Source organism: Xylaria bambusicola (genome assembly GCF_022495145.1).
Source record: "Xylaria bambusicola strain CBS 139988 unplaced genomic scaffold F5B22scaffold_4, whole genome shotgun sequence".
Classification (NCBI taxonomy): domain Eukaryota; kingdom Fungi; phylum Ascomycota; class Sordariomycetes; order Xylariales; family Xylariaceae; genus Xylaria; species Xylaria bambusicola.
In genome coordinates, this window is record NW_025953557.1 from 1223972 (window position 1) to 1233295 (window position 9324).

Genomic DNA, 9324 nt, shown 5'->3' on the forward strand with positions numbered 1-9324 from the left:
CACATGTCGTTCCCTTGACATCATCCAAATGTCCCATTGGCTTCCCTTTTGCTTCTTCCATCCTTGCAGTAGAAGCCTCCCTCGTAATTTTGCGTTTGGCTGGATTTATCTACCAAGTAAACATGTTGCTGAAGAATTGGCTAGGCCCCCGCTAGACCTAAATTGACGCCCCCAAAGGATCCCGGGCAGAAATTCTGACGCCTTATCATTCATTGTGTTAGGTAACTACCTACCTACTCCGTGTATAACAGCTTGATGGCACACCACGCACAGCATTGCACGGCGTCATTTCCCTACCTGCTTGCTGTGCCCGGCCGGGCCTAAGGAATAAGGACGCTGTTGTACCCGCTCGCGAACTGTCTTAGCTTAGACTAATCTACCTATTGATACACAAGACGCTATTCTGCTGTGCTGTTTGTCTTGCCGCAGCTTGTCCCGTCTTCCATATATAATCACCCGCTGGACTGCCCCCCGGCCCCTCACAGCCTCCAAATGAAATCTAACATAAATATACATGGATGTTGTGTGTGTATGTGCGTAGTGCTTCGGTTGAGTTGAGAGCTTTGTGACCAGTCATATCGGTGGTGCATGGCGCCGAGTGATAGAGCGGGAGGCCCTCTCTCGTCTGCTTATCATCCGCCTGTCTGTGTTTCAGCTGCAATCGAGCCAAAGCCAAGCCGTTTCCATGCATTTGCCTGTGTACACCTAATTCATGAATTTTTTATATACAGTTTTTAAACCTCTATTGCATAATGTCACCATGATTATCACCTTGTCTCCTTGCCTTGTAGTTGTTGGAACGCGGCGGGACTAGGTGACGGGGGCTCCGGGGCATCCGGAAGCGAAGGGGACGACGGGGGCTCCGTGGGATCTGTTGGGTTTTGGGCACCCTGACCGAAATATTTCGCGAAATCATCTCGGTCGTTGAAAGGCCGTGGGCCGAGCAGGCGAACCATGTCGTCACGTACAAGTATCTCCTTCCTCAACAGCTCTTCAGCAATAATACCAACCTCCTTTTTCTTCTCAATCAGTAAGTCCTTGCATTGTTTATAAGCCGCTTCCACAATGCGCTTGACTTCCGCATCAATCGTTTGACCTGTTGTCTCGGAGAAGGGTTTATGAATCTTATTTTCATCGTTTTGAAAATGGAGAGGGCCGACTTTTTCGGACATGCCCCATTGCGTTACCATAGCCGTAGCCATTCTCGTCACCTTGGAGAAATCGTCACTGGCACCTGTTGTGACAGTAGGAAAGTGAAGCTCTTCCGATATGCGTCCACCCAGAGTCATGGCCATTCGATCCATCAACTGATTATAGCTCATGAGATAGGCGTCACCAGGCAGATACTGGGCGTAGCCTAGACCCTTGCCGCGAGGAATGATGGACACCTTGAGCAGAGGATCAGCATATCGAAAGTACCAGCCGCAGATAGCATGTCCGGCTTCATGATAAGCGACCGTCCTCTTTTCGAGAGGGTCAAGAACTAGAGATTTGCGCTCGAGGCCTCCAATGACACGTTCAATAGCCTGTTCGAAGTGCTGAAGAGTGACAGCTGCCGCGTTGCTCCGCGCGGCTGTGATTTATTAGCGATTATATTCCTAATCTTGGCAAATAAGGCACTCACCAATTAAAGCAGCCTCGTTGACACAGTTAGCAATATCAGCGCCGGCGAAACCTGGTGTCAGTGAGGACAGTCGACCGCTCAAATATTCAATATCTTCATTCGTCACAATCTTCTTTAGATAGACCTTGAAGATATCCTTACGGCCGGCCATAGTTGGCGCATCGATGTTGATGTGTCGATCAAATCGACCTGGACGCATCAAAGCCTTATCAAGAATATCTACTCTGTTGGTACCAGCAAGAACCACAATCTGTTCGCTCGTATTGAATCCATCCATTTCTGTAAGAATCTGGTTCAGTGTGGCCTCTCGTTCATCATTGCCACCAAATCTTTGACCTTCGGAACGGGACCTGCCGATGGCGTCGATTTCATCGATAAAGATGATGCATGGCGCGTTCTTCCGTGCAGTAGCAAAGAGGTCTCGCACGCGCGAGGCACCTACGCCGACGAACATCTCCACGAATTCAGAACCGCTGACACTGAAAAAAGGCACACCTGACTCGCCAGCAGTGGCTTTTGCGAGGAGAGTCTTACCAGTGCCAGGTGGGCCTGCAAGAATGGCACCACGAGGGATCTTGGCACCTAGTCTCTGGAATCGTTCCGGCTTCTTCAGAAAGCTGACGAATTCCATAATCTCCTGCTTCGCTTCATCCATACCGGCAACGTCAGAGAATTTCACTTTGATGGCTGTTTCGTGACTGAATCGCTTCGCTTTGCTCTTGCCGAAGCCAAAAACGCCACCGGAACCACCAGCGCCAGGTCCCCGGCGACTAGCATAGAGGAGCAGACCAACAAGCAGAACCGTAGGGCCAAATGCGAGGAGAAGGTTCATCAAATTGCTTTCCCCAGCATAGCTTACTGGGATCCGCTCACTACTCGGGATGCCAAGTTCGTTCTGGGCTTCTTCGAGCCGTCTCTCGAAAGCGTCGACTGAGGCAATAGAGAAGTAGTAATTGAAGCCAGGACGCGTAGCAACGGAATCGGGATACATAGACTGGGTGGCTTCTCTGTTGAGTTCTACGACAACCTTGTGGCCAGCGACGACCATCTTTTCCACGAGACCTTTATCAAGGAAGTTTTTCTTTAGCTCTTGCCACGTGATCTCGCGACCACTCTCCCCGGTCATAGAGCTGTAGAGATAAAAAGCAACACCCGTAGCAATGGCCGTAGAAAGCCAGTCGTTGCTTTTCAGTGGGTTATTTCCACTGCCCGGATCAGGTGGGGCATTGAATTTGAACTCCTTCTTTTCCTCAGGGTTGGGGCTTTGTCTGTCGTCGTTTGACTTCTCTTTCTCTTGGCTATTCTTGTCTGTGGGTTGTTTGTCGGAGGATTCAGAAGATGATTCCTGATAACTTCGCGACGGCTGGGAGGGCCGATTATCAATCCGTTCATTATACTGAGTCTGAACACAATGGGTAGTAAAATCCTTGAGACTCTTGAAGAGCCTCGGGATGTCCGTTATTCCCAGACTCTGTCCACTCTGATGCTTCTGAATCAACTCATGTAGAGTGTGGGGTACGCCCGTTCGCCGGATTAAATCAAGTAACGCTAGGTCTCTCTTAGGAACTTTCAGGAAACCATTGTTCATAATATCTTTGAAAATTCGAATCTGCTCGTCAGTTAGATAGACCCAACCTTCGGGCAGCGGATATCTGTCATCGTTTTTCTCAGATGGGGGTTTTTGCGCGTTGGCTTCGGCAGGCCCAGGAGAATGAGTGCTTTGGACTTGTGGATTATTAGCACTATCTTCCCTTTTAGGAGGAGTAGGCTCAGGCGGCTCTTTATCGGTTGAGTAGTAGCGAGGCAGCCTGGCTGACCAGATGGCAGAAGCGGTGCGCACGAAGCGTGGGGATCGGAGGCTGGTGCGCGAGGTGAGGCGGAGGGGATGGCTAGCGACTTGCGCGATGCTCGTCGACCGCCGTAATATGCTTGACATGCCGGGCGATTGTAGAGCTCGTCGACCGGGCCGGAGCAGGCGGAAGTTTTTGGATGAGAGGTCGAGAGGCGAAGTGCAGATGCAAGTCGATCTGGAGCGTGAGAGCTATCTCATGTGCGCAATGATGAAGTCCAACGAACAAGCTAGCCACACGGCTTCTAGTGAATTGTCGCTGTGAATAGCACGGCTTGTCAGCGTGGAAGCGCCGAGGTGGTTGAAGAGGGCTGGTTGTCGAACGTTTCGCCTTAACTACCTACATATGTATGTAGATAGGTAGCAGGTGGTGATCAGTCGAAAGCTTTCCTTGCTTGATGGGGCTAGTCTCAGGGCGGCCTAGTGTGGCGGCGGGCATCTTGCGTCTGATTACGGCATCATTGCTTCGGGCTTATCGGATATACCTAGACTACATAGTAGACTGAGGTATGACAGATGAGATGATTACCACGGGGTGGGATGCAAAGCACCTTCAACAGGACACCCGCTACACCGCAACGGTTATTGATGACACCTGGGTACTGGCAGTCTCTTAAAATACATCCCACCTACTTAACGGACGCATAAAGATACGTATCACCATAACCACCGCAACTTTTCTATGCTTCTTTATTTCCAGTCTACTTGTGAAGACTGCCAGAATGATGGGATTGAATTGAGTTGGAACCTCCGGATTCTCCCTATGTACTATACAGAGATACAAAGAAACAACTCTTCCTTTAAAAAGTTGCAGATGGAAGCAGAACGAAAAGCATACCTAAAAACTCCTTCTCCAGTCCTTAAGTGCCGCATTCGCCAGGCTAGTAACGCATAGGTATAAACATAATCTTCCGGAAATAAAAAAAAAATAAGATGTAAAGGAAGGAAAGGGAAGAAACAAGAATAGGGCACTGTACGTCACTCTAGTCTCTATGAAACGTACTTGCCCGTGCCTTTGTATCCATGTTCTGCCGTTATGTTTTGCCACTGTCGCCGTATCAATCATGACTTCGTTCTCGGCTCTAAGCCGCAGTTCTCCGCTTGGGTTCATCATTCTCACAGAGTCTTCAACATCTCTCGCTCGAAGCCGCTCTAAATTGCACTTCCATTTTCGAACCCAGGATACGGCCCACCAGTAAACTCGGCCCAGTCCCAGTCAAGCGTCATGGGTAGCTGCCAAAGATCCTGTGGCAGCGTCGGCTGGTGTCCCGTCGCACTGTTTCCTGCAGGTGTTAACCCTGGCGCAATCCCATTCATTCCCATACTTCCTAACATCGTAGAGGGAGATGCCATTGGCTGTCCAAATCCTGTCAGTTCCGCAAACGACCCCATATCTACCGGGTCAAAGTGCTCCGATGGCCAGCCACTCGCGTCACCGCGCGGTGCCGAGCCAGTGGCCGATACTGCCGTATTCATTGGACTATACCCGTTGGAACCGCTGTTGCCATTTCCGTTAAACTGTGAAGTGCTGCTCGGCGTCGTTGCAGCGCTAGCATTGTTTTGTCGGTTTTGCTCACCGTTGAACTTTGGTGAGAGCTGTGCCACTCCTGGATTACTTTTACTGTTGCCACCATACATATTCATCGTCGGGGTTGATGTCGATGAGGATGGGCGAGGAGTCGTAGTGGATGTCACACTATAACTTACACTGTCCCTCGCCTGTCTGTTCAAGTCGGCGGGCTTCCTTTTTTTCCGGGATGCCGCATCCCGTTCAGCTTTCTCTATTACGACTTTGGCAATGCGTTCAAATTCTGCACACACGCCAAGCATGCGGTGGACACCACCAACCTCGGCCTCTTGGCCCAGGGTCGACAGAAATGTCACCACCAAATTCATCAGTCGCGTATCAGATCGTGCGCGTGGGTCATTCGGGTTTTGCAATATGTTCCCAAATAGTGTAACCAACGCTGAAACGGGAAAATATAGAGCCATCCTGTGTCCTGTAAGCTACCACAACAAATTCAACAAGACTAGAAATCTACATACCAGACGCAAGAAAAGTCACCCTGTGGAATGTATTTTAGCAAGGAAATTGTAGCCCTTGCAGCAGATGCGCAAAGCGCAGCTGAAGAGAATACTCTTGGATTCAGCGGCCTCGCATTTAGGCCTTGAATGGCGTAGTTTGCTAGTCGGCTCGTCCAGAAACCATGATGTATGGACATGCGATGGATGGTAGTGAGGGCGTTATAGTACGCGAAATGGAGCATGGCAATATGCAAGATTAAGGGTGTATGAGACGCTTTAATTTCGTGCTCTGGGCGGTAAGCAATGTCAATACTATCCTTCCAAGTCTCTAGGTCCTTATCGAGTTCTCCAATTGTATGTAATAGTTCGCCATCTGACAACTTTGTCGCCTTTGTAGAGTAAAGCCTCCTGTAAATCTTGCTCTCGATTACTGTTAATTCGCACATAACACGGAATAGGTTCATTTTGCCTTTGCCGTCAGCCAGAGGAATATTGCCTATATGGTCAGCAGGATCAGCGTCCGGAAGATCCACATTCATGTCGTCGTCGTCTTGTGCAGGTGGTCGACCCGATCGAAGACACAAATCCTTGTCCAGCATATATGCAATCCAGAATACCCGCTTTCTCTGTTCGATTTCAATGGGGTTTAGGTTGAAGCCGGTACCACGTTTGTGAAGGCCAATACTGTGGGATGATCTGATGGCAGCGGCAATGAGCAAGAAAGATGGTTGAGGATTGGGTGTCCCTTGCATGAATAATGCCATGCCCAGTAAGGCCTGTACACTCAGAAGATCGGTGTTGCGCATTGTTAATTCGCTAAAAACTCCCATCGCGTTTTTGATATAGGCCCACGCTTTCTCATCCTCTTCTTGAGGTACAAGATTGCTCATAACTCGAAGGCGATGGGCAATGGCGAGAGCGCAATTCAGACTTGCCCACCAGCCTGACCCTTCATATGGATTAGATGAGTACTGCCTCTCCACCAGGTGCATGAATGTAGGCTGATGGAATAATGGGAACATGCAGTTAAAGTTCTCAAAGTAGTCTTTCAACAGGGATAAAGCTTCAGGTTTAGGCGGCAATGGCCGGTAGACAGGTCGATGAAAAAGATCGGCAAAAACTTCTTGCTTCCACTGAGTCCATTTATGATCGTCCAGGGAAACCTCCGAAATCATTTGCTGGAAAGAGGTGTCTCCTATCTTCTCATTGACCCACTGAACGCCTTTCGGTGAGAAGATGGAAAACCCGGAAGATGATCCTGTCCCCAGTTAATCAGTGGTTCTGGTCCAAAATACTTCTTTTACGTTTGAACCCACCTATGTATCTTGTCTCGCCCTCCTGGTTCGTTACCAATGAACACATCATTTCAGATAAGGCCTCGACTTCCTCCTCGTTTTTAAGGTCCGTAGATGGGGAGCGGTCTCTCCTAAAGTCTCGCTCCTTTGTTGGCTCAGGTGAGGTTAACGCGCTCTGGGGGGCTGAGTCTAAACCATCAGGACCGGATGTAGTCTGAGATGGAGAGGTTGGGTTCGAGTGCGATGCTTGTGAGGTAATGGATCCATGTTTAGACTGATGTTGCTTTTCAGCGAGGCGTTTTTCTAGGGTTGCAAGATCTGTCGCTTCGTCATCCTCGCCGAGGAGGCCTTGTGTAGGTTTCATCAGCTAAAGTCAACACCTGCAGATCCAGACAACGCCGAGTGAATTGGATTCATGCATCGCGGGCCGGTAAGGAGGATACGCACCAGATAATCTGAGCAAACTTTCCATCCGTCCGAGGCGATTCTCAAGACCTTCTATGTACTTAGCACTATATTCTCCGTATTAGCATTAAGATATGCAGAAAGGGACATTGCTAGGTTTTGTTTGATAACAGCATACCCTTTCGGTGGACTTCGCTTCTTCTCGACCTGCGTGAAGACACAATCTGTCTTATAATTGATACAATGAGTGCAAGCCGGCATTTTCCCATCACATTTGATCTTTTTTTTCCGACACATATCACATGCCTACAGCGAAGATTAACGCGATGTTAGTCACCTAGCGCAACCACGAATGTTCCACGCATCCCAATCACTGACAGTCGCTCGGCAAGGACGGGAGGCTCACCCGCGCAATCCTCCTTCTCTTTGCCTCGTTCACATCATCGAGTAGCGCCGAGGGGTCAAACCCCATCTGAGCCGCGAGCTCCGGAGGTAGGACCGGTAGACCATCATGGCCATAGGCGCCAAAGATGGGTGGCGGTTGGTTCATTAACGGCGGAGGATGCATGCCCGGAATCTGGAAGGTCCCGGGGTCAACCCTGAGATGGTCCATGGCGTCGTGAGTGCGTGCGGCTAGTCGGAGCAGTTGTGTCTCTCGTCGCGGCTGTCGTGGTCGTCGTGGGAAAAAAGAAAAGGAAATAGAGGAGCAGACAATGACATATGCGATGGGTTCTTCTCTTGATTGGTGCGAGTCGGGGGAGGCAAGGAACTAGACTACCTGGGCAAAAGTAGGCATGGAATACACGAACTCTGGGAAACTAAGAGAGATCGAAGAAGGGGGAAAGAAGGGTAGCACATCAACAGGTCTGTGTGTTGTACGCAAGTCAGCATTATTATTGAAACAGACAAAACGCACATGGCATTGACAGGGCCGTTGGTGGGATTCGGCTTTAAGCTATGTTCTAGACTTGAGCGAGTGAGTGAGTGAGTGACTGACTGACTGACTGACTGCAACCAACCTGGGTACAACCTACTATGTACTACCTACCTAGGGTAGGTGTAGGCAGGCATCCCTGGATCCCGCTTAAGCCTCAGTAGGTACCTACATCCCTACTTAGATACATACAGTACTACCGATAGGTGGTACCACCTCGCTCAAAATAGCGGGTGGTACCTTGTGTGCAGCCGGGCATTTTAGTTACCTCGATACCTTACGCTAAGCAGGCTACAGCACATGAAGCCATTATGCTACCGACAAATGGGTAGTGTAAACCAGCCTTCCACTTGCGAGAGCTTGCTGGTCCAGCTTATAAATCCAACGTGAGCAAGTTCCTGTTAGGTCTGCTTATTCGCTCGGTACCCTGTGCGAAGGGGGCTGAGTTAAACGCTGGAGTGAGACGGAATTTTAGTGCTCGTACTCGGACTTGAGGTAAGTACCTACCTACTACTACGTAAGTCGGTGAGGTATCATTGGGGAGACTTGCAACTTGGCAGCTATTAAAAGAGCATGCGTGTGTACGTAGGTACTACAAGCAGCGAAGCGCTGTGCCGTGTGCCAGAAAGAATGAGAGAGCAAGAGAAATGAAAGGTTACAATATGTCTATGTTTATCCTCTATCCTAGTTTCGCTCCCCATCTTCCCATACCGCCAGCCTTCTGTTTATAGGCCTTGCCTCGTCGTAAAACAAATTCTCAGATAGCAACACAACTATAGGGTCACACGAGTGCAGCCTCGACTACATACCTACAGAGGTACTTGCGTGGGAAGGGACTCTCAAATAGGTGAGAGAGAGAGAGAGAGAGAGAGAGAGAGAGAGAGACCCTGCAGCTTTGCGGATATCGTCAAGTATGGCCTACCTACATGAGTACGTAAGTAGTGTCGTGTTAAGAGAAGGGAGGCTTCGAAACCCCTTATCGCCCAGTGGCATGGCATGCACGCAGATCAATAAGAGCGCCGAATATACCGTAGGTGAAAATTCGCCATCCCAAGTTTGTTTCACTAAAAGATGTACAGGGTTATAATCACCAATCAGAGTATACTAAGTAGACTACAAACATTGAACCGATCATGATTAACCTTGCCTATCGTTAGTGGTTAGGCAGTACTGCGGGTATGCGTATAAGAAT

The 9324-nt window shown here is 49.4% G+C and overlaps 2 protein-coding genes across 2 annotated transcripts; both read right to left on the reverse strand.

Moving 5' to 3' along the window:
* Nucleotides 1-55: 55 nt before the first annotated feature.
* F5B22DRAFT_353801 (peptidase family M41-domain-containing protein) lies at nucleotides 56-4015 on the reverse strand. Its single transcript, XM_047970990.1, has 2 exons — nucleotides 1625-4015; nucleotides 56-1573 (listed from the first exon to the last, which is right to left on the reverse strand). Exons 1-2 carry the CDS (start codon nucleotides 3558-3560, stop codon nucleotides 768-770), a joined length of 2742 nt encoding a protein of 913 aa, XP_047835006.1. The 5' UTR covers nucleotides 3561-4015; the 3' UTR covers nucleotides 56-767.
* Nucleotides 4016-4496: 481 nt separating this feature from the next.
* On the reverse strand, nucleotides 4497-8466 carry F5B22DRAFT_353676 (N-terminal binuclear Zn cluster-containing protein). Its single transcript, XM_047970988.1, has 6 exons — nucleotides 7605-8466; nucleotides 7377-7504; nucleotides 7241-7305; nucleotides 6815-7141; nucleotides 5520-6756; nucleotides 4497-5466 (listed from the first exon to the last, which is right to left on the reverse strand). The coding sequence occupies exons 1-6, from the start codon at nucleotides 7809-7811 to the stop codon at nucleotides 4626-4628; spliced, it is 2805 nt and encodes a 934-aa protein (XP_047835007.1). The 5' UTR covers nucleotides 7812-8466; the 3' UTR covers nucleotides 4497-4625.
* Nucleotides 8467-9324: the final 858 nt, after the last annotated feature.